The 24,960-nt window shown below is 47.2% G+C and overlaps 6 protein-coding genes across 6 annotated transcripts; 3 read left to right on the top strand and 3 right to left on the bottom strand.

The window, feature by feature from the left end:
• Positions 1–206: 206 nt before the first annotated feature.
• Positions 207–1,914, bottom strand: N7479_009604 (alpha-amylase; the record flags this gene model as incomplete). The annotated part of the gene is made up of 2 exons (XM_057257297.1): positions 207–845; positions 904–1,914. 2 exons carry the CDS (start codon positions 1,912–1,914, stop codon positions 207–209), a joined length of 1,650 nt encoding a protein of 549 aa, XP_057104755.1.
• A 2,828-nt stretch (positions 1,915–4,742) lies between these two features.
• ags1 (alpha-1,3-glucan synthase Ags1) lies at positions 4,743–12,317 on the top strand (the record flags this gene model as incomplete). The annotated part of the gene is made up of 6 exons (XM_057257296.1): positions 4,743–5,096; positions 5,150–5,325; positions 5,403–11,375; positions 11,430–11,635; positions 11,699–12,209; positions 12,269–12,317. 6 exons carry the CDS (start codon positions 4,743–4,745, stop codon positions 12,315–12,317), a joined length of 7,269 nt encoding a protein of 2,422 aa, XP_057104754.1.
• A 1,149-nt stretch (positions 12,318–13,466) lies between these two features.
• On the top strand, positions 13,467–14,748 carry N7479_009602 (uncharacterized protein; the record flags this gene model as incomplete). The annotated part of the gene is made up of 2 exons (XM_057257295.1): positions 13,467–13,513; positions 13,572–14,748. The coding sequence occupies 2 exons, from the start codon at positions 13,467–13,469 to the stop codon at positions 14,746–14,748; spliced, it is 1,224 nt and encodes a 407-aa protein (XP_057104753.1).
• A 69-nt stretch (positions 14,749–14,817) lies between these two features.
• Positions 14,818–15,773, bottom strand: N7479_009601 (uncharacterized protein; the record flags this gene model as incomplete). The annotated part of the gene is made up of 3 exons (XM_057257294.1): positions 14,818–15,370; positions 15,430–15,687; positions 15,739–15,773. The coding sequence occupies 3 exons, from the start codon at positions 15,771–15,773 to the stop codon at positions 14,818–14,820; spliced, it is 846 nt and encodes a 281-aa protein (XP_057104752.1).
• Positions 15,774–18,057: 2,284 nt separating this feature from the next.
• On the top strand, positions 18,058–21,993 carry N7479_009600 (uncharacterized protein; the record flags this gene model as incomplete). The annotated part of the gene is made up of 3 exons (XM_057257293.1): positions 18,058–18,150; positions 18,209–19,362; positions 19,419–21,993. The coding sequence occupies 3 exons, from the start codon at positions 18,058–18,060 to the stop codon at positions 21,991–21,993; spliced, it is 3,822 nt and encodes a 1,273-aa protein (XP_057104751.1).
• A 1,178-nt stretch (positions 21,994–23,171) lies between these two features.
• N7479_009599 (uncharacterized protein) lies at positions 23,172–24,945 on the bottom strand (the record flags this gene model as incomplete). Its single annotated transcript, XM_057257292.1, has 7 exons — positions 23,172–23,515; positions 23,573–23,871; positions 23,931–24,138; positions 24,192–24,415; positions 24,482–24,641; positions 24,707–24,789; positions 24,845–24,945. 7 exons carry the CDS (start codon positions 24,943–24,945, stop codon positions 23,172–23,174), a joined length of 1,419 nt encoding a protein of 472 aa, XP_057104750.1.
• Positions 24,946–24,960: the final 15 nt, after the last annotated feature.

Raw genomic sequence — 24,960 nt, 5'->3', positions numbered from 1 at the left:
GCCAATATGTATCGCCAATGTCAAAAAAAATATGTCAAAGAAAATATTGCACATGAAAAGGATATCTCCGCGCACCAAGTTGAGCCGTCAATAGGGCTCACCACCATGGAAAAATAAAATAAAAGGGCAAACAATGATATCAGCATCCAAAAAAAAAGAAAGAATAAGTAACGAAGGGATGAAGGATGATTTCGGGGGTATTTCTTTCAAAGGAACGTCACAAATATGCTGGTCACCATTGCTAGCAGGAGAGTAGCTAGACCGGTACCATTGGTAACTTGGATTGCACCAGAGGTCGAACCACTCTGAGTCTTCAACATCGCGAGGGTGACGTTCGTCTCACTGTAACCACAAAGACCGCTACCTTCCATGTAGCGCGTGGGGAAGAACACACGGGGTTCTCCCTTGTCCATAGGGACGCGAAGCGTGCCCTCGCTATCGACAGTATAGTTCTTACAGGCCAGCACATCCGTCACGGGCACGCCAGCATTATAGCTGACTGCCATGTCAATGCTGTAGGGTTTGCTGGTCGAGTGTTGAGTGGACAACACCATGATCACTTGTCGACCCTGGACACCCTTTGTGAAAGCAAGCTCACTGCCGCCTTGGAAGATCGGGTGAGTTGAGTCGTCGAAGTAGTCTGAGCCCAACAAGGATGCGTGTTTCCGGAGACGATTCAGCTTTGCGATGAGCTTGTAAAGCTCCGCATCGGTGTCGTATTTGGTGAGCCAGATGGCTTCTCGGTTATGAGGTACCCCATCTCCGGCCAGATGTTGCTCTTGGCCTTGGTAGATCATCGGGATTCCGTCAAACAGCATAGTAAACACGAGAACGTTCTTGGCCGTCTGCACCGTATTATAATTAACAAAAGCGATCACTCAGACCGAAGAAGGGTGCACATACCGCAATATCGCTGGAATAACTAGCAATTCGAGCCTTGTCGTGATTTTCAGAGAAAGAGGCCATAGCATTGACATCTGGGATCGCGATTCTCATGTTCTCCACTGCTTTTGCCAACTCGGAGGTTTTGCCTTTGGTGAAAGCATCTAGGATTTCGAAATAGATGGGATAGTTTGGCAAACTGGCGATGTAGTTGGTCTGGTAATCTTCCATGATGCTGACAGCCCCTTCAAGAACTTCTCCTGTCATGAAAATGTTGTCCAGACCCACAGCAAAGTTATGCAGGAAATCTGGGTTGACGTGCTTGGCGGCATCAATCCGGAGCCCGTCAATAGAATATGTCTTGATGGCGTCTTTCGCCCATTTGATTAACATCTGTTGGACTTCTTCGTGCTCCGTGTAAAGATCTGGCAGCGGCACGATAAGATCTCCTGTCTGACATCTCTGCGCGTCCGTCATGTTATTCCAGTCTATGATCTTGCAGTAAGGATGGTAATAGTCAGCGTTATTAAAGGGTTCAAGGGCCGAGTAGTCGATGTGTGTGGCGGGATTGCTGCCATTTGTGATCCAGGCCATGTTGTTGATGACGGTATCCATCATAAAGTACATGCCTCGGGCATGGAGAGCGGCACTCAAGTCGAGCAAGTCTTGATGTGTTCCAAAATGGGGGTTGAGTTTGTTGAAGTTCAAGGGCCAGTAGCCGTGGTAGGCTTCGCCATACTCGACTCGACCCTCGATATTCTCCATGATGGGAGAGATCATCACCGCATCGAATCCCATTCCTTGAATGTAGTCGAGTTTGTCAATGGTTCCTCGCCATGTTCCTCCGCAATAAAGACCCTCCGTGGTATTGCATGGTGCTGTCATGGATCCATCTGTACGAGCGAAACGATCCGTCATCGTCTGGTATATGGACCTGAGTTTCCATTCCTCTGTAGTTGCGGCCGATGCCGAGGCGATGAGCCCGCTGATCAACATGAGCCCTGCCAAAGGGCGAATGGTACGTGACATCATGGCTCCTCGTATTTGCTGACTCGTATTTGTGCGGGTCTCAAAGAGGAGAGATGTAGAGAGGGCAGTGGAGATTCAAAAAAAGAGTGACTTGATTAGTTGACGAACGCACAGAAATGGCCGATGAGACGAAGTAACGAGTGACATTTGAACTTTTAGCCAGAAATAGAGAGCGAGAGGAGGCAAAGAGAGCGAGAATTGGCCACCGGACAGGAAAAAGGTCGAAAAACGGGGAAATTTGCAAGGGCAAGGACAACCAAGTCAGGTGGCTTCCAAGGTTCTGTCGTCGATCCATACGTTAGAGCCCATCACCCCACAATCACATTACTCGCATATTATTTTCGGAAATATGTGTGTCCATGAAGTATCTACCACCTAAGCATATTAGATGCGTGAATATAAATATGCATTACTCTGATTACTATCCGATTTAGCTTATATTTGTTAATATCCTCCCCCGGATTTTCGAAGATAGGAAATTGTTCTTTTAGTGGTACTCAGGATTGAAGAAGTTACATGGTGGCTTCATAGCCTCGGATATGAAGCGGGGACGCTGCATATACCAATATTTAGTGTGACTGATTTTATGGTCACGTACGTCTATGGTGTAGATACCCCTCGCATCATCTATTGGATCTATCTTACAGTGTAAGAGGGGGGAAGAAGCGCAAAAGACCACACTAGTAACACTACTGTTAGAAGATACAAGAGGCATTTAAGTGTCTGTCAGGTACCCTAGTCAGGTACCAGGCACCAGGCACCGTGTGTGTCCACTTAGGGAATTCTATCCTTACGTTTTGATTTGGTTGATTCTTGCATGTCACGTGAAGACACTACCCTAATTGTAGAGAGTCATTACTCCATGATCCGTAAAAGGAATGAAGTTCAAGACAAGAAATGACAAAGTTTGCACGGTCCAATCATTTGAGACAAGACATCAATGCGAGAGAGACTAGTGAGTGTTTACCCTCGGGGGCTGAATCCACCAAACTAGCAATGCTATAGATAGTACTTTAGTCCGTACACTCCGTACGGAGGTACCGTACGGAAGACTCTAAATCGTAAATCGATACAACGCTTTGGCCTTGGGATTGGATACGAGATAGTGAGACAATCACGGACTGCGTGAGATTGAATATTATCCATGTTACATACATCTCGGTTAATTTATTTTTGCTAGATAACCAAGTACACTATAAGGGCTCAAATAGACCAACGGAAAAAAAAAAGGAGAAAAAGGAGGTGGGAAATGCACGAAGATAAGTGATTAATACAGTGGCTTTCTTTTCCTGCGCCATTCTCGTCCTATGGCTTCCCGGACTTCCGTAGTGCAGCGTGGCGTTGATAGCAATATCACATCACAGTGAATACTGCAGGGATGTCTGACCATGTGGAGATTAGGGTACAGATTTTTTTTTTTCGTATGGAGTATACTACAATCCAAGGTTTGGATGAATACGAAAAAAAAAAAAAAAAGAAAAAGAAAAAGAAAAAAGAAATCCATAGCGGACATACCGATTATACGGTGTATAGTTTTTGGTTCGGTGGGAGGTATCCGTCTTGGCATTATTTCTTCTTCTTTACATTGGCTGTCATGAAGAACATTTAGACTTCCATGGTTGCACCATGGTTTTATGAATAAATTTCCAGGGAACTGTAAGAAAAGCGAAAGTCAAAAAATTGAAAAGAACGAAGTCAAAACGAGAAAAGAAACGAAAAAAACAAGCCCCATACACTATCTCGTATCGGTCGTAAAAGATACTCTGGGAAGTGGGTAGGTCTCAGTTTGTCAGCCAATCGGTCGGTTCGGGCTACCAGATACTCGGCCCCCAAGCCCACTCGGGCCATGGCCGACTGGTATATCGGCATTGTCATAGGTTGATATTTGCGGGTCTGGAAAAAAATCCAGTGTATTATAGAGTAGAAACACCTATAATAGTCGAACACGAGATTGACCCCTATATGAACTTCTAAGAGTATTCGTTTATCTCTACTTACTAGAGAACCTATAATGTCAAGGTCTATAAAGTATATATCTCATGATAAACAGACTATAGTTCTGACTGTACAGAGTCAAGATACAGGGTCTATCAAGTGGAGTTAGTGAAATGCGATAGTATACGAACGTGCGAATCGGGTAGCCCCGTTCTCAGGCTCCAGTTCTTTTAAAATAACCGGTCAGAGAGATCTCTCCTATTCGGAGAATGCCGTTTTTCGTTTCTTTTTTCAGTATTCTGTTAGTATTGGTCGAACCAGTCCAATTTGATGCCAAGCATAACTTCTGATAGAGAACGAATTAAAACATATAGATAAAAAAAAGTTTTATATAGAAAAAAAAATTACGAGCTTACAATCAAATAGAAAAAAAAATCAAAATCAAAATCAAAATTACCAAGGCCGAGGCGTTGGATACTCCAATACTCCAATACTGGGGCTCTTAGAATTTGATATGGGGTTTGTCTCATCTTTTATTTTTATCTTGAGCTTCAATGCGACTAGCCTCTTAGCACTTAGCACTTAGACACTTTGCACTTTGTGATTCTTTCTCCCCTTTCACATCACATTTCCTCCTTCGTTTGGCACTCCCCTAGTCCTTCGTTTTGTTTGCTTCAGCCTCTCGTTATCATTCTTTTTTTTTTTTGGCACTGCCTTTGACATCTTCTGAAGTTTTACCACCTGACTTCCCAGATATCCACACTCCACCGCCCCATGGCAATTGAGAGCCGCACATCTCCATCTTTTTCATAGGGTGTCCCATCCTCTCATCCCAGCGGGGAGATCCGCACCGAGGCGCGTGGCCATCACCTCTCAGCTCCGCGCTGTCACTAGCCATGAAGTGGTTACTTGCCAGCGGACTGGTCTCGCTTCTTGCGACGACCGTTACCGCTTGGCCCTACGACGAAGCCTACCTCGATTATAACCTGAACCAAAATAAGACGGCCACCGACCCGGCTGATTACTGGGGGACATGGCCTGGCCACGAGGGGAAATATAACCCCTCTCCGGAGAACTGGCGATTCCCCTTCTATTCTTTCTTCTTGGATCGTTTCGTGAACGGTGATCCTTCCAATGACAATATCAACGGTACCAGCTTCGAGCACGATGTGGATCAACGCATTCGCCATGGTGGCGATGTTGCTGGCCTGGTTGATTCACTGGATTACCTCCAAGGAATGGGAATCAAGGTTTGTCTTCTCTATGATCTTCTGGTAAGAAAATATATGCTCACAATATCTAGGGTATCTATATTGCAGGAACCTCGTTGCTCAATCAGCCGTGGACTTCGGACGGATATGGAGTTTTGGATACAACGCTTCTCGACGCGCATTTTGGCACTATTCAGACCTGGCGAGACGCCATTACTGAAATACACAAGCGCGGCATGTATGTCTTGTTCGACAATACCATTGCGACGTAAGTTGTCCCCGTATGCGCAGAGAGGAGAAGAAAAAAAAAAATCAAAAAATCAAAAGCTAACCAAATATATACAGAATGGCTGATTTGATCGGATTCGAGGGTCATCTCAACGTCTCCACTCCATTTTCGGAGAAGGAGTATAAAACACAATGGAAGAGTGACCGCCGCTACAAAGACTTCGACATTGGAGTTGGTAACTACAATGCCAGCTGTGACTACCCTCGATTCTGGCTCGAAAGTGGATCCCCCGTCAGTGAAGATGAGATCTCGGGCCTGGTTGGATGTTATGACAGCGACTTCGACCAGTACGGTGACATTGAGGCTTTCGGTGTGTGGCCTGATTGGAAGCGACAGCTGGCCAAGTTCGCCTCCGTCCAGGATCGTCTCCGCGAATGGAATCCGACTGTGCGCGAACGGTTGATCCGGCACTCCTGCCTGGTGATCCAGGTTTTGGATATTGATGGTTTCCGTTATGATAAGGGCACTCAAGCTACTGTCGATGCGCTTGGAGATATGTCCGCTGCTTACCGAGAGTGCGCGCGCGCCGTCGGAAAGGAGAACTTCTTTATCACTGGCGAAATCACGGGTGGAAATGACTTCGGTTCTATTTACCTCGGAAGAGGTCGACAGAGGAACCAGTGGCCTGCAACCTCGGGAGATACAATGAAATTGACAAATGAGTCCGCTGCCCAGTTCTTCTTGCGCGAAGCAGGGCATGAAGCCATCGACAGCGCTGCCTTCCATTACTCGACATATCGTTCCTTGACTCGATTCCTCGGTATGGACGGGCAACTTTCGGCTGGTTACGATGCGCCTGATGATTGGGTTGAGGGTTGGGATTGGATGTTAAGATCAAATGATCTCGTCAATGCTAACACCGGCAAGTTTGACCCTCGACACATGTTCGGTGCGACCAATCAAGATGTCTTCCGTTGGCCATCGATTGCCAACGGTACCCATCGACAATTGCTCGGTTCTTTTGTGACTACCTTGATGCTCCCCGGAATCCCACTTCTTCTTTGGGGTGAAGAGCAGAATTTCTATATCTTGGATGCCACCGCCGAGAATTACATTTATGGGCGACAGCCGATGTCACCTACATCTGCATGGATGACCCATGGCTGCTTCCACTTGAAGTCATCCCAATACTACAAGTGGCCTGTTCATGCGGCTATGAAGGGCTGCGAGGACCCGACAGTTGCTTACGACCACCGTGACCCTTCCCACCCTGTACGAAATATCATGAAGCATATGTACCACTTGCGTCAACAGTATCCAGTTCTCAACGACGGTTATGCCCTTGGCAATTTGTCGAAGCAAACCACACCGGTTCGGTACCCTGGTTCTAATACCACGGACACAGAGACCGGAATGTGGTCCACTCTTAGGGATGTCAACACCGCAGTGCAAGATTTGGGCTCCGATCTCGACAACCAACCGGTCTGGCTTGTTTACCAAAATCTCAATGACACAGGGAAATACACCTTCGATTGCAAGAGTGACAATACCTCTAAGACACTCACCGCTCCATTTAGTGGCGGCACCACAGTCAAGAACCTTTTCTACCCGTACGACGAGATCAAACTAATCGATGGAGTACGCACACTCGGCTACAATGGATCAAAGGAGGTGAATGGCTGCGTGGAACGCATGGAAATGGGTGCATATGAGTTCCGTGCATACGTTCCCATCGATGCATACAAACCACCTCGGCCCACGATCACCAAATTCACCCCGGGCCATGACTTCCCACTGCGCTCTACCGTGGAGGCCAACCAAACTGAGAGTGTGGCGATTGAGTTTTACTTCTCGGAAATTATGGACTGTGACTCGGTGACCGACTCACTTACCTTGCATTCATCCACAGAGATTGGGAAGATTCCAGCTCTAAATGTCAGCACTGTCCATTGCGGAGAGATTACTCCTATGCTTCAAACAAATTGGACTGCTGAGATCCCAAGTGTCTGGAAGTGGGCAGGGAACCTAACTGGAGTGTACAATGGAGTTCATAAATTGACTCTCAGTAACATCACAAACAAGGCCAAGACTGATTCTACCCACGCCGTTGATCACTTCCTCTTCCGTATCGGCCAATTCGATAACCCTATGGTATTCCCCAGGGCCAACTACTCGAGCAGTTTACTCCACAGGAGAGAGGACAACAGCCTTTTTATCCAACATCACGCCGCTGGTGCAGATAAATACCGTTATACTACCAATTGGGGAACGACATACTCCAACTGGATAGATTACAAAGGTGGAAACGACACCATTGAGAGGCTTAAATGGTCTGGAACCAAGGACCAAGAGTGGGAGGGTGAGCATGTGCGTGTTGAGTACTGGAGTCGTTTGACTGGAAGCAGTGACTACGTACAGCAAGGTGACGTTGACTGGGTTCCCTCAGTCCCAAGACGCTTCCCCCATGTTCACTTCAACGGACCTTACAACCAATATGGATATGACGGGGGCCTCAACAACAAAATCGAACTTGATCCCAAAACCGGAGTCTGGTCCTTCCATTTCACGTCTGAATGGCCCGCAGTCGGGCAGCTCAACATCTGGGGAATGAATCCTGACGGAAAGCCCGATCAGTCCTGGGTTTTGGGTGATATGGATAATGACACAATTCTGGACAGAAGTCCCCCGTCTTCTCTGAGCGCAACCTTGATCAATATCACCGCTGCACCAGCTAAAGGCTATCTCTCTCACAAGCTCTACATCGATGATGGAACCCTCCGTTTCTGGCTTGATCCCGTTGGACCTCAGTCCACACAGATTATCATGTTCGTGTTATTCTGGATCATACCCTTCCTCACTGCTGTGGCATGTGTGTACATCTTCATGAAGTCTTTCTACAAGGTCAAATTCAACCAGGTTGGTGTTAGTGAGAAGGAAAGCTTTATTCCACTCGCTCTTTGGAACAAGATGAAGGCTCGTACTCGCAGGGATCCGTCCTCGAACCCACTGATGCGCTTGGCCAACAAATCCGGCTTTATGCAGAGCACCACCGCTCTGGGAGGAGCTCTTGCGGCCGGCCAGCGGCGTATGGTTCTAATCGCTACTATGGAGTACGACATTGAGGACTGGGCCATCAAAATTAAGATCGGTGGTCTCGGTGTCATGGCTCAACTTATGGGTAAGACCCTTGGTCACCAAGATCTTATCTGGGTCGTTCCTTGTGTTGGAGGTGTCGATTACCCTGTGGACCAGGAGGCAGAGCCTATGGAAGTTACCATTCTCGGCAGCCCCTACCAGGTTCAAGTGCAGTATCACGTCTTGAATAATATCACCTACGTCCTGCTCGATGCTCCTGTGTTCCGTCAACAATCGAAGACCGAACCTTACCCTGCTCGCATGGATGATCTCGACAGTGCGGTGTACTATTCAGCATGGAACCAGTGTATTGCGGAAGCCATCAAGCGATTCCCAATTGACGCCTACCACATTAACGATTACCACGGTTCTCTTGCACCCCTTTACTTGCTACCAAGAACTATACCCGCCTGTCTTTCGTTGCACAACGCTGAATTCCAGGGCCTCTGGCCTATGCGAACTCTCAAGGAAAAAGAAGAGGTTTGCTCGGTCTTTAACCTTGACGAGGAGGTCGCTCGTCGTTACGTGCAATTCGGTGAAGTATTCAACTTGCTCCACGCCGGCGCCAGTTATCTCCGTGTTCACCAAAATGGATTCGGTGCTGTCGGTGTGTCCAAGAAGTACGGAAAACGATCCTATGCCCGCTACCCTATCTTTTGGGGTCTCCACAAGGTCGGAAACTTGCCTAACCCTGATCCATCTGACGTTGGTGAATGGACCAAGGGGCCAACGAAAGAGCTAGATATCACTGTGGATCCAAACTACGAGGCTGGCCGTGGTGAGCTTAAGAGACAGGCCCAGGAATGGGCTGGACTCGACCAGAACCCTGATGCTGATCTGCTTGTCTTTGTCGGTCGTTGGTCTATGCAAAAGGGTGTTGATCTCATTGCGGACGCAATGCCTGCTGTTATCGAATCTCGCCCCAACGTGCAATTGATTTGTATTGGTCCCGTTATCGATCTCTACGGTAAATTCGCTGCCCTCAAGCTTGACCATATGATGAAAATCTACCCCGGACGGGTCTTCTCGAAGCCCGAATTCACTGCACTTCCGCCATTCATCTTCTCTGGTGCCGAGTTCGCCCTGATCCCATCTCGTGACGAGCCCTTCGGCCTGGTTGCCGTCGAGTTCGGCCGAAAGGGTGCATTGGGTATCGGAGCGCGTGTTGGTGGTCTTGGTCAAATGCCAGGCTGGTGGTACAACGTGGAATCAATCTCGACATCTCATCTTCTTATGCAATTCAAGCTTGCAATTGAGGCTGCGCTCAACTCCAAGACCTCCACCCGTGCCATGATGCGTGCCAGATCTGCTAAACAGCGTTTCCCTGTTGCTCAATGGGTTGAGGATCTTGAGATCCTGCAATCCACTGCCATCGCGATTCACGAGAAAGTGGCCAAGACACAGGGTAATTCCAACAACAATACTCGACCTGGCACCTCTTCTGGAATGAGCACTATGAGTGGAACTATGGGAGGACTGCCCTCACCTGGGATGAACTCTCCATTCACGCATTCTAGGGAGAGCAGCTACTCCTTCAATCAAATGAACAACCTCGTTCCACAGAAGAAGGTCAGCTACAGCGCAGATCCAAGCCCGGATGAAACGGAGAAACCCAAGTCGGGACTGAGTCGTTCGCTCTCCCTGGGTGTCCGCTCCGGTCCTGGTCATGCTGGACGCCGTCAGAGAAGAGCTGCAGAGAGTGGCATCCCCGAAAGTGATGAAAATGGAGCCACTGATGTCGAAAGTAGCGACGATGACGCTGCCAGCAACATGTATGATGATGACGAATACACTCTCACTCCAGCCCAAGTCGAGGCAGGACGACGAGCCCAGGCTGCTCAAAAGGATCGTTCTCATAATTTGCCTTCTCCAAGCAGAGAAGTCAGCCAAGAGTCTTTGCATCCCAGGTTCATGGCTCCTTTGGAAAGCCCGAGAAGTCCAGGAACACCCCCAAGCGCCGACAGCCTCCTTCTTCCCCCCCAGCCACTGGGCCAGTCCAACCGATTCAGCAGCGCGTCCGTTCTCTCTCTGGACTCTGTTGTCGGCAACAAGACGGACTTCAAGCTACAGAAGGTTGATCCTTTCTTCACGGATAGCACTGGCGAGTACTACAAGACATTCGACAAGAAATTGTCTACCTTGAACGGATCCAACTCCGAGTCGCAACTTTGTATCGAAGAGTTCCTGGTCAAGAGTGAGCAGCAGTGGTTTGACAGGTTCCGCAATGCCCGACTGGGTCGTAGCAAGTCTCCCACACCATCGATTCGCCATTCCTCAAGAAACACCGATACCCCAGACAATATGTTCTACAATGATGAAGTTCTCTCCAACGTCAACAGCAACGAAGATAGTCCACTTCAGGATGATGAGTTCCTTCTCGGAAAGGACTATGTCCCTCCCACTGGAATGAAGAAATGGATGCAGATCAAAATTGGAGACTGGCCAGTCTACTCTATGTTCCTCGCTCTGGGCCAGATCATCGCTGCAAATTCCTACCAGATCACACTACTCACAGGTGAAGTTGGTCAGACTGCGGAGAAACTGTATGGAATTGCCGCAACATATGCCATTACATCTATCTGCTGGTGGCTCGTGTACCGGTACTTCAAGTCTGTCGTTTGCCTTTCGGTTCCGTGGTTCTTGTACGCTCTCGCGTTCATTTTGATTGGATCTGCTCACTTCCAGGAAGATACCTTCAGTCGCGGATGGATCCAGAATGTCGGTAGTGGTTTCTACGCCGCTGCCTCCTCCAGTGGATCCATCTTCTTCGCTTCCAACTTCGGTGACGAGGGAGGTGCTCCAGTTGAGACCTGGATTTTCCGCGCCTGTGTTATTCAAGGTATTCAACAGGTATACGTGATTGCGCTCTGGTACTGGGGTTCCACCATGACCAAGGCCTCTGCACTGGGTCTCTTGGACCCTGCGACCAACATCTCCAATACCTGGAAAATGAGGTAAATATCCCTGCCCACATATGTTCCTGACTTATTTTACTGACCTTGTTCCAGTGCTATCTGCTACCCCATTGCCGTCTTTCTGTGTTTCGTGGGTGTTCTACTAGCTATGGGACTTCCCAACTACTACCGCCAGAAGCCAGGCAAGGTGCCATCCTTCTACAAGTCCCTCTTCCGGAGAAAGATCGTCTCTTGGAACTTCGTCGCCGTCATCCTACAGAACTTTTTCCTCAGCGCACCCTACGGCCGAAACTGGAGCTGTAAGTTCAATCCCCCCAATCGAACTTCTGCACACCAATCAGTACTAACATTCCATCTTCCAGTCCTATGGGGCTCATACCACACCAAGCCATGGCAAATCGTCCTCCTCTGCATCCTCTTCTTCGGCATCGTCTGGTGTGTCTTCCTCTTCGTCGTCAGCAAATTCTCCAAGAAACACAGTTGGTTCATTCCCGTCTTTGCCTGCGGCCTGGGCGCACCCCGTTTCATCCAAATCTGGTGGGGTGTCTCCGGCATCGGATACTATCTCCCTTGGGTGGGTGGATACACCTCCGGCGCGCTGGTTTCCCGCAGTCTGTGGCTGTGGCTTGGCGTGCTGGATTCCATCCAAGGTCTCGGATTCGGTATCATCCTTCTGCAGACTTTGACTCGAGTCCACATGTGTTTCGCTCTTATTGCATCTCAGGTGCTTGGTTCCATTGCGACCATCTGCGCCCGAGCTTTCGGCCCTAACAATCTCGGGCCTGGCCCGATTTCTCCTGATATGACGCTCGGCGCCCATTCTTTGGCTAATGCCTGGTTCTGGGTTGCTTTGTTCTGTCAGTTGTTGGTTTGGTATGTTGATCCCGGCTTGTCTGGTTAATTATGGATTGATTGCTAACGTGTTTCTGCAGTGCTGGGTTCTTGCTGTTCTTCCGTAAGGAACAACTCGCCAAACCATAAGCTCCCTTTTTGGAGTAGTTCTGTTTCTTGTCATAAAACGGCTATGCCATCACGACGAACATGAATGTCAAATTAATCTATTCTGCATACATGAAGCATGTTGTCTCCTTCCTTTGTGATCTACCTTTTCTCTTCTTCGGGTATTTTAATATTAATACATATTATTGTTGTGCCGAGTTCTTACTCGGTTGAGATGGTATATCAAGTCCTCGCAGTTGTGAAAGTAGGTAGAGTGAATTTCATAATCATCCCCCCAATTAGCATGAATAGGAAAAGATGAGAATCATTGATGATAATGTGGGTTTCATCCGCTTTTGTTCTTCCAACAGGAGATGTATCTCCGATTTTCGGCATTTCCTTCCTTCAATCAATCAGTCAAATTTCAATTAACCTGTTGCAGCCTGACTACTAGTTGCATATGACTATGCAGGTGCTTCATCCACCTGGAGCAAGAACTCGAAGCCAAACGCCGAGTTGGGATCACTCCTAAGAGTAAATATAGAGGCTGATTTGTAAGGAGTGTGGAATCAGCCCATTCCTACATATCGTAATCCATACCCTTTATTCCTACTTTATCGAGCTATTTCTATATCTTTGCCCGAAGCCTAGTAAACGGACATTATATGAGGATATACCTCGGTATTTATAACTACGTCGTAACTATATTAGTCTATTTCTAATACCTTAATTTCAAATAAGAAGTAACGAAGGCCGACCCTTATTGTACGTATCTAGATTAGAATCGTATATTACGGCTTCGTTAATCCTTCGTATAGACCGGGCGATTTCTTATTCAGCGCCTATACTAAGCGCTTTATAGGAGCCGACGGCATCTCTCGCTCATGCTACTTCTTTGTAAAGGATATGCCTGTGCGCAAATTCTCCCGCTCGGCCAAAAGACCATTATGTTAGAGCTCATGACACATATCAATCATAAGAAAGAAGGAAGAGAGAGAGAGAGTTCAATTTTCTGCCAGCTTAGAATCAGGCACATTCAGGCATATTCAGGCAGAAACCCTAATTTTAATTGAATCCGACGCTATGCAACTTTGCAACAACTAGTTCGTTGTCTCACCGACTATAATTTTGCCTGTTGCACTCAGGTTTTCCTTGTAACTTCCCACCTCCAAAACTTCATATAACTCCGGAATGGGGCAGTTTTCACCCTTCATCAGATATTCTGCCGCGGACAGACCGTATGATACTCCTTGCTACCTACAACATAACAAAAAGACCAATTACTAAGCCAAGTAGATCTGGATCTCCCCGCCTCACTCTTACTCTCCAAGCAAAATCGGACCTAGATATCGAGGTTGAGGCGCGGTGTTTTATCACCATCATAATCACGCGAGATGCAGATGATCCTCAAGGACAACCATGCATCATCCACTGGGACCCCATCGAGGATGGATTTGGCCAGTCGGGCATGATGCTACTTCAGTACAATTATCCACACACGAACGAATTGCAGCACCTTCAACCCGACCTGGAGCAGTTGCCAGCAAAATCCCTCCACCCTCGAGAAGTGAATACGTCGGACCCGTGTTTCAAAGAATTGAACCCAGGCGCTAGTGTTTCCTGGGAGGTGGCCTTGCCATCTGTTTACTTTGATTTCTTCCAAGTAGGAAAGTTTTACAATATCTTTTGGCCAGGCAGCCAAATTCCTTTGTGGGACTGGGGAACATTAGCGGAGCATAGTAACCGCAGTCTTGGCCCCAAGTCTCCTGCAGCGATCCTGCCTAGCAAAATAGGACGGTCACTGTCCATTACCGCCGAGGAAAGCGATATAGATGATGTGGGCCCATTACCACCTTCGCCCAAACCTCTGTTAGCACCTGCTAGGATGAGTGGCGCCCCAATCTTTAGCCTTAGCATCGCCGGATCTGCTACGTTATCGATGAAAGATCGCACTCAAAGAGGTGAACTGCGTTATCCTATCACAGCCACACTCTCGTATGACACAGCTCCGGACGCCTATGACGGAAAACCGGTTACATTTCATGCGTTCAAATTCGAAGGTTTTGATCGCCGCGAGGACGGATTCCGGCTCTATTTTCGAAAAAAGGACAAGGATGACTGGAGTCCACATGAACTTGGGGGCCTGTTTACGCACCATGATTACAGATTTTCTACTAAAACTCCGGTAAATGTTGGCCGTAACGACCAAAATAGTTTTGTGAGCCTGATGCCTGGCGAGTCGTGGTCATTTACGCGGGAGGTGAGTGACTTCCCGAAAAATGCAGCCCCGGGTGATAAGTTTCGGTACGGGTTCAAGGGAGCTTTCATTGACTGGTGGGATTGGGGAAATCTTCATGATCATCAAGATACTATGGTGCGGGTTAATGGCAGGGTCGATCCGCAAGATAATGGACGCCGGCCTACACTCGCGGTGCCGGCTAGTAACTGGGTCGAGTTTACACTAGTTGAATGAGATTATTTCGAGAAAACAGAGAGACACGAATACATTTGCGGATTAAAACAACAAAGGATGGCTAGACGTCTATTCCTGTGCCTCATGCCCTAAGAGCGGCTCCGTCTCGCTTCCCCGTTGTGTAGTGACTTTGCTTGAAGACGAGCGATGCAAAGCTAATAATAGTAGCACCGCCTGGCCGAGAGCGAAGATAAAGCTATCAATAATGATCCAACCGATAGCCCCGTACCAAACAGAAAAGGCGGTCCAATTGAGATCCCGTTGGCGGTCAATTTTCTCATACGGAAATGGAAGGCAATATATCCACGTCACCGAGACTAGCGTGAACACAACAGCTTGCATAGCCAGACTCTGCAAGCTCAGCGCATTTGGAAAAGGTACAGCCGAAATCTCACGAGCCTGACGGTAGATTCCCCAAACGCCTATCGCCGTAAGAATCGGGTAAATCAGCATACAGTGCAGGGCAAAAAACACTGCTGACCAGAATCTCCGAGCTTCATAGTCAATCTGTGAGATAGCATCGCTAATGAGAGGAATGATTGAGACGAGGAGGAAGCTGGTGTATCCGGCGACTAAGGCAATACGGCTGCTCCTGTCGCTATAGAGAAGAACTTGTGCGAATCTAAGAGAACACATTAAGTTCTGTACAGGTTGCTTCTGGAGATTATAACACGGTCTTACAGTGTCAGGAAAAGCATTGCAACCACGGCACAGTGCCAAAGGCTAAACCTGTCCCCTGTGCTTGGGGGAGAATGCAGAAATATGGTGCCATCGGGTTCGCCTTCCGTAAACATGAAGTAGATATAGATAGTGAGCTGTTCAGTGGCGTGGATCAAATTCCACAAGACGTAGAGCGAGGATACTCCATTCGTGGTCTGTTTCGTCTGGAAACGCAATATTTGGGGCAGAAATGAACAGATGGCGAGGATCAACAGGATGCTGATCTAAGTCAGTAAATAATTATGGAGGGATTCATTGAAGTATGCGTACACACGACACCATAGAGGTAGCTCCGGGAGTGACATGTTGCGTATTGTGGTCCGGGAGAAATTTGACAAGTATTTAGCATGTCAGGCCGAAGTGCGACAATTGTCTAGGCTGCCAAGCTTATAGGAAATTTTGGGCTGTAACTAAAGGTTGGTATCAGACTAGTTTGAAGACGGAAGAGAAGCGAAGAAGAAGCGGTCACAATGTTAGGGTAAGACTTTCGCAGAATCCAACATTCGACCCGATCTTGGCACTGCTAATCAACGAATAGCTTGTATATGTGAAGATAGTACTCCGTACTCCGTACTAATTTATGCAAAAAACTAGGTTATATATTTTGAGATGACTGGGTTTTGCGGAAGTCTGCGTACTACACCTTGTAGTGGGGTTAAAATGTACGCTTGTAAGAGCACTTAATATAAATTAAAATTAAGTACATTTGCTTCCATATTCCTACTTACAGTGACTGGACATAAGTAATTGCATACCCCTTGGCCCCACCCAACTCACCGCTGATACCGCCTTCCTAAAATATATAACATGGATAGAACTACCTGGAAATAGTATAGGAAGCCGCGGTTTTTTGTAGGCAAATTCCTGTCTTATTTTTTCCCTGACTCTTAAAGCTAGTGCTCTTATATGTGCAGTAATAGTAGAGATAATTATACTTTATAGAGATTCTTTTGACGGGCAGAATATTAGGTAATCTTAATGGTGTGGGGCGGGATGCAATTATTTATGTCCACTGACTGTACCTGGCCGTACGCATTGTCCACTTCCCCCCCCCCTAAAGTGCATGAGTAGGAGCTCCAGGGCTGTTAGTTAGCCCCCACGTTACATCGGTCTATTGGACCTAACGGATAAGAGCAAACTAGAAGTGGAAATTGTGTAATTGGGGCCATGTGAAGAATCAATTGGTTATTGGTGGATTGCAAGAGTAGTAGAATTTGCCCCTCTACAAAGTATAGAAGCCTTTGATGTTGACTGGTTGATACTACGGAGTAGTGGATCTTGCATGACCATAGGCGCTATGCCCCTTCGTATCAGATCCGCTTGCTAAGCGCATCTATAGCGCTCAATGCCAAATGCCTGATTTTAATGCCTGGGTGCCTTATTTTTGCTTGACTTACTGAATTAAGCCTTGTTTTAGACCGCTTTTCATCTCCATACAATTCGACATATCTCCATATTTTTGGACGGTTTCCAAATGTCAGAACGAAGCTTTTAATCCCAGAAATACGGAGATATCTTCATTTGTGTGGAGATCAAAAGATTTCCATTCCTACCTAGGCTAGCGGAACCAGTGTACATTGCTTGTTCAGGGATCTGTAATAGCGATTCACGCATTTTTATTTTTTTGCCAAGCCGAAATAAGGCCCACAGGCATTAAAACCAGGCATTTGGCATTTCTTTTTTCCCCCCCATACAGCTGTCCAAGAGAGCGAGTGAGAGGGGCAAAAAAAAACCAAGCCCTTGGACAAACGCTTAATGGATGTAGGTGGTCGTTCCTTACTAAGCCTGAGCCTCTCCCGATAGTACCTGCAATTTTATTTATTCCTACTTAGTGGCAAGAGTTTTAGAATACATATGTAGTATCCGTGGACATGGCTGCAACTTCCTTTCCCCCGGGCCTTTTTTTATTTAGCGCGTTTGTATCTTCTTCCTCCTCTTTGTCTCCTTTTCTAAGGTGGTAATTCTAGTTCGGGAACGCCCCCGAACTAATTGAAAGTGGCACTAACCACGGAGTAGTCCGTATTCCAAAAATGCCCGTAAGGTCCGTGTATCCGTTTGTTAATCTCCTGAGCCTCGACTAGCGTGGAAACCGTATCTATGGCTTGAATTCCCGGCCTCCGAGGATACCATATCTGTTAGGCTTCCTAAACCATTATGCTATGCTGAAAGTAAACAAAACTGAGTGCTCTATACGTAGGATGAGCCTGGCTCGTTAGTTATAGACCAAATAGGAGAGCGGAACTACAGGGAGCTTTGCATAAAAAAGGTAACACAGTTCACTGCCAGGAATCCAGGGTATCATACTAACATAAGTGGATCGCTATCTAAAGCTGGCCTAGGTATAGACACGTTAAGCCACCGCTAATCCTAGCTCGCTCTGTGACTACGAATGGACGTGTGACCGTTTACGGACAAACTTGTAAAACTCAGAACCTCTCTAGGAAGTTTTCCCATGAGTGGAGTTTCAAGCAGGCTAAAAACTCGGCTATTAAGCCGGATGAAAGAGTCCAGAATGGATTTAAAAGGGCAGTTGGGTTGCAGTTGTATCCATTAATTCTTTTCACACTCCTTCAAAGTCTCCCAGCAACAATGAGCCAGCTCACATGGCTTGCTGTGGTGGTCGTGATGGCCTTGCAGGCCATCCACCAGGTGGATGCAAAAGCTGTGTTTGCCCATTTTATGGTACTGTCTCTCCTTTTACTCCTGGGCTTTAGTACTCAGTTTACTAATGCTCTTCAAGGTCACTAACTCAGAAAACTACACTCTTTCCAACTGGGAATCGGAGATGAAATTGGCTCAGGATGCCCACATCGATGCCTTCGCCTTGAACATGGCATGGAAGGACGGCACCAATGACGCTTCTGTGGAGATGGCGTTCACTGCTGCCAGCTCAGTAGGCTTTCAGCTCTTCTTCTCGTTTGACTATGCCGGAAATGGACCTTGGGATCAAGAGGTTGTCATCGATATGATCCAGAAATATGGCACCACCTCAGCATATTTTCATCATAATGGCAAGCCATTCGTGTCTACATTCGAAGGCCCTGGTAATGCGGATGACTGGGTGACAATCAAAGCCCAGACAAACTGCTTCTTTGTACCAGATTGGTCTTCTGTCGGCGCAAAGCCAGCCGTGGCCCTAGCCAATGGCGTCGCTGATGGTTTGTTCAGTTGGTCTGCTTGGCCATGGGGCAATCAGACTATGGACACCTACACCGATGCTTCATATATCCAATATCTAGACGGGAAACCGTATATGATGGCTATATCTCCCTGGTTCTATACCAACCTTCCGGGGTATAACAAGAACTGGATGTGGAAGGGCGATAGCCTCTGGTACGATCGATGGCAACAGCTTTTCGCTCTCGATCCAATGCCAGAATTCGTTGAAATCATTTCTTGGAATGACTACGGTGAATCCCATCATATCGGACCGATATATGGGAAGTCTATGGCCGCATTCGAAATCGGTGAATCCCTCTACAACTACGCATTGGATTATCCACATGACGCCTGGCGTGATGTTCTCCCTTTCTTGATTGATTTATATAAGAATGGGAAAGCAACCATGTCAGACGACATAGCTGTCTTCTGGTATCGCCCCAACCCTGTGTCCTCTTGCAATCCCGCAGGGACAACAGTGAACACTGCCTCTCAGCTGCAGATTGAATTCGAGCCTGCATCTGCCCTAGAAGACCGGATCTTTGTTATGGCATTACTGCAGAGCGGTAACTCTGCGGTATTTGTTAACAATGAATATGTCGATTGGGATTCTCGACCAGATCCCAAAAATGATCAAATTGGAGCTGATCTCTGGTTTGGTAGCGTCGCTGCAAACCCTGGGAAAGTTAACGTCCAGATACTCAAAGGCGATATGACCGTTGCTTCTGGTCCAGGGTTAGAGATCTCTTCGAGATGCGAACAAGATTTCAATAACTTCAATGCTTGGGTAGGAAGCGTTTCAGGGGGGGACTAGGTGGAACCTACCACACTGCATACGACCTAGCTGACCAGGAGTGTGTCCAAGGCAAGGGCGCCTATGACTTCAACGACCTCTGCAATTTCACCTGTTCCTACGGTTATTGCCCTGTCGGTGCATGCACCTGCGAGCGGATGGGACCCCCACGCGATAAGCCTAAATCAACGGGAACAATTGGCTATCCCGCAGAGGGGAAGGACGCCAACTACCTCGGCCTTTGCAATTTTGCCTGTAACCTCGGCCATTGCCCATCCAAGACATGCGATACTACACAACATCCGATGCCAGTTCCAACCGTATCAGACTTTCTGCCACCAGCCTGTGTTGCAGGCTCAGGAAACGGCGCAGTCGCCGGATTATGCTCGTATGCCTGCGGCTTTGGTTATTGTCCCATTAACCTGTGCGTCTGTACCAAGACTGGAGCCCTCGTCCAGCCCCCAGCTCAGACCGCGCCCGCTGGTGAGGCAGGCCCCGACCAGCCTGAGATATATAACAATCTCTGCGATTTCACTTGCAGCCGAGGGTATTGCCCATCTGGAACATGCGCACCAAAGGATGATATCGCAATCTCGGGTATCAATCCGAAAATGATATGGGGTGGCACAGGCGCTGCTGCGTGCGATGCTGACCAAAAGCCGCAAATTTTAAGAGAGTTCCGATTTGCAATTTTGATGGCAATGGAAGCAATGGACAACGTACAATCGTGGGGCTACTACGATACTTTCTTCTCGAAGGGCGTGCGGAATCGAGCGGATTTTGCCCAAGTTGCATCTAAGGTCTACGAGACAATTGTTTCGATGCTAGATGGCTCCTCTACTTTCGGTCTCCAGGTTACTTGTGACAACGGTGCAAATCCATGTCAAAAAGAGAAGCCTGATCTCGCCTACATGAATGCCGGCAAAAAGACAATGAATATCTGTGACGGTTTCTTTGACATGGAAGAGACAGCCTTCAGATATATGAATCCCCCGAAAAGCATCAAAGATGCACACCATACAAGAGCAACCATTCTTGTTCATGAGATGACACACTCCAAGTTTGCAATGTCACCGACAGGCGAACGACAATCCAAAGATTACGCGTACGGGTGGGAGAGTTGCAAACAGCTTGCTGAGGGTACTTTCAACCGAGGATGCGAGGAGTACGCCGGTCTCAAGGGGATGCTTTGTGCGGATCCAAGCAACCCTAAGAAGGATGGGGTGTGTAACGCCGATTTTTCGGCAAACAATGCAGATACGTGGGCCGTGATCGCGGCTGGCATTTTCTTCAGTGAAGTGGGTCAAAAGGCCATCCCACTAGACCCTCCCACGACGGTGTCTGCTAGGGCTGATTCTGGGTGTGTACGACATGACGACATTATGTTTGATGAAGGGTGCGGATTTGAGATCAGCGGCATAGTTTCATTTGGTGATTCTTTCGCCGCAGGCATGGGTACCGACCCCGAGACGACGACCGACAAATGCCGTGTTGGTGGACACAATTACGGTGGTCTGATTCATCAGCATGTCGGTGATGATTCAGTGTCTATCGAAAAGAAGGTCTGCTCTGGTGACACGACAACCGGCCTTCAACGTCAGATTGGGGAATGGGCGAGTGCATCTTCTGCAAACCTGGCCACATTGACCATGGGAGGAAATGACCTTGGTTTCTCCAATATTGTTTGGTACTGCGTTATAACCCCGTGGGTTGGTCGATTGGGATCAACCAACCGCAAGAACTGCATAGATGCAGAGGACAAAGCCCGCGCGTTGATGAATGATCAGGGGGAAAGCGGCTTGCGCTATAAGCTCAGTACTCTCTACAGGAGCATTCTGGACAAGGCAGAACAATCTGACTTTTCTCTCTTCGTCACTGGGTACCCTGGCTTTTTCAACCAAGACACCACTGACTGTGATAAGAGCAGCTTTCATTACTGGTCGGGCGCCTACAAGCCTCCTAGTGATTGGCCGTTTAATCGAATCGTTTATCTTACAACATCTCTACGCACAGAACTCAATCTTCTTGTCTCTCAACTCAATAACGTGATTGAAGCTGCTGTTCAAGATGCCAATTCTCAGGTGGGATCAACCAAAGCTTACTACGTTGATGTCCAACAGAAGTTTGACACGCACCGCTGGTGTGAGGAAGGGATTCATGAGCCTGATTCCAGCGCTCCGAACACCTATTTCTTCTTGAGTGCCTGGCCAGACCTTTCTCTAGACAGCAATGCTGTCACATCGTCTGATTCCGAAGATATCTCCTCTCTTATGCAAAATGGAATCAATCTTCCAGACGCGTCAAATTGTGAAGAAACATTAGGCTCGGATCCAGATCCTTGGGACAAATGGCTCTGCCTGGCTTCTATTACGATCAACCAAGAGCCCGATGGACCAATGGCTTGGTCATATGGGAATGCAACGCAGGACATCAAAGATGGAAACATGCAAACGCAACATGTCAGCGACTGGTATCCCACTCGACAAATCAAAACTTTCCATCCACGGAGTCCCGGAATGGCACTTTACCGCGATGCTATCCTTGAAAAGATTGATGATACAATTGCGAAATAAGTAATTTTAGTTTAACTTTAACACTCATCGTCAGTGTCTCAAACAATCTATCAAGCCAAAAGCACTTTACCCATCGCCTCCTTAGGAATCCACAACTAGTATACAAATTCAGCCATGACAAGTCTTCGGGGTCTTACGTGTATAACAAAGGGGGGATTTTACAGGCAGCGATAAGCGACCCGAGTCAGCCTGGGCTTGGAATTCAAAGAATCACTTTGACATGGCAAAATTTGGATTTTTCTTCGGGATGGAATTTTCGGTACGAACCCATGCTCCTGGAAGACGAACATAGGAATTGGATGAGAAATATTGGTCTTCCAGATGAGAGTAATGTGTATCTTCATTCCGGATCCGTTTATCGAAGGACAGTTCTCCGAAATATCACGACTGGCACTATTTGGCAAGGGCAAACTGGACCTGGAGTGATTATTCTGAACTATGCGGAGAGACACAAGGATTCTGGCGATCCCTTCATATCCCAGTTGACTAAGGCTATTTATGAACGTGACTTTCGTCTTGATACCCTGCGATACTTCTATGTGACGGATATAGGGAACACCGAAACCATAAATAATATCGAGCAACATATATACAGGCCTGGAAACACCAGAGGGGACGAAGGTATAATCTTCCCTTCTGCTTCAAATAAGTATATAGGATTACTGGGCACTGAGCTTGGCAAAATCATCGCATTTTTCATCTTGGGAGCTTATGGACAGGGGGTGAAACATGTCACACAAATTCGCGTTTTTCGATTCAATAATACCTACCAACTTTTGTTCTATATTGAAGATATTTAGTTGTGTTGGTTACTAGAAAGCCCGGTGCAAGTTCATTGCTTTATATCATTTGATTTTTCAACGGCGTTGCAATGTTGGTTGAATTGTGATGAGATAGTTTGCTGCGTTTTGTTTGTTTATTTGGAATATAGATCTAGATTGGAATGAAAAAAATTTCTTTTAGTCAACTATGACGATTTAATTTGTAGAGGTAAATAGATATTTTTTCTCTCGTATATCAGCTATGTTTTTCCCATATAAAAGTGCCTGACGGCTAATGTTCACACACCCCATGAATATCAAACGCAAATCTTTCTTCTGCAATTCCTGCTGTCGAGTAGAATGTCTTCCGATCCCAAAAAACTAATGTTCTTGGACTATTAGGAGCTCAGTTTTATTTCATGGCACCCACTTCTGCTGACCTGGAGCAAGCTTTGCATTCTGCCGTCGATAATAAACCCAAAGGCCCAACGCCAATATCATTGCCAGGAATTGACTAGCAGCATTGACAGCATGACCTGTCTGGTACCGAGGAGCCTGTCGACTCTGATAGATCCACACCCCTATAATTTGACCGGGTCCAGTAAAAGCAATATTCAGCCCGCTCGCTACCGACGCCGCAGTAGTGTTGTGAACATTATCCGAAACCCACGCACACAGTGCAGGTAGTGACCCAAATACAGAACATGCACTGAGCACAAGCATAGCGTAACGAAAGTGAAGTGATGGACTAGGGATGCACGCTTTACCGAGAATCGTTAATAAACACCTTTCATGAGGACAGAAATCACCAAACTCACCAGGAATGAGAAACGTAACAAATCCCGTAAACCCGAATATCGCAGCAACCAACCCTCGACATACAAATTTATCGGATATGTATGCCGCTGTGAGAGCAACAAAATATGCGCACGCGTAAGGTGGAATGGTGAAGAGCTGCGCCTCAAGTCCAGTGTATCCGATTCCCTGGATAATTGCCGGAGCAAATAATGAGAGCGATGAGACGCCAATTCCGACCAAAGAATAAATAATATAGTGAACCCACAGCCGAGGATCCTTGATAGTAGCCTTCGCATCGGACCAGTTGAGCTTGTCATCACTATATACAGATTCAAGTTAGTCTAGGTATTTATCGCTATAGGTAGACGTTTGCTTTACCCTCGTGCCATATTACTGCTGAAAGATGCTTTGAGAATGGCCTTTTCCTCCGCAGTGAGCCATGTGGCCTTTTCTGGGTAGCTGGGCAAGAAAAAGAAAATAGCAACTGCTAGGATGAAACATGGTAAACCTTCGATAATGAAAAGCCATCGCCACGCTTGTAATCCTCCAGCGCCGTTCATATGAGCTACTCCGTAGGCAATAGCGCCTATAAGAAAGTTTAGCAATCACACACCCATGAAACGGGTTTAGTAATTATACCTCCGAAGGCGCCTGCTAGTGTGGCACTGCAAAGAAAGATCGCGATCCGGATGGCTCGTTCGCGCGGCCCGTACCAGAAGCTAAGAAAAAAGATCATTCCCGGGTACACGCCAGCTTCCGATGCACCCAAGAGAAATCGGAGAGCCATGAGTGTTGAGGCATTGTTTGATCCTCCAATCCCTGCGCACAGTGCGCCGAAACAAATGACAAGAAACGCTAGCCAACTAGTCATGATGTGGTTAGTAAAGTAAATAATATAGCCATCTGACCTTTAAAGTGTGAAGACTCACACTGGAGGAGTGAAAGTTTTCATTGCCAAGTTGCTTGGTGCCTCAAATAGAGAATATGCCACCATAAATAACATAAGGGCAATGCGATATTGATGGTCGTTCATGTCAATAGAGGTCAGCAGATCATCGCCAGTGCCATTGTTCAAGACTTGCGCATTTCCTGTGTACAAATCATGAGTACATATAAATATTGCACAGTTTCAATGGGAAACTTGAGCTTCGTACCGATATTCGTTCGATCAAGGTAGCATAATAGATAGGTCACTGCCAAAAATGGTAGGATCCGCCTGTCAATTTTTCTATACACTCTACTAGATTTCAGCGATATATTCGGTCAATAAACTGAAAAGAGGAAGTGATTACCGTGCACATTCCTCCTTGGTTGGTTGAGCAATCTCATCTGAATACTCCAGAGGGATGCAATCTCCACCGGTGTCCTTCTCAGTATCTTGGCTTTCAGACATTGAGAATTCAATTTG

Source organism: Penicillium vulpinum (genome assembly GCF_028829585.1).
Source record: "Penicillium vulpinum strain IBT 29486 chromosome Unknown utg000004l_segment0_segment0, whole genome shotgun sequence".
Classification (NCBI taxonomy): domain Eukaryota; kingdom Fungi; phylum Ascomycota; class Eurotiomycetes; order Eurotiales; family Aspergillaceae; genus Penicillium; species Penicillium vulpinum.
Note: the sequence above shows the minus strand (reverse complement) of the source record. Positions and strands in the feature narration are given on the sequence as shown.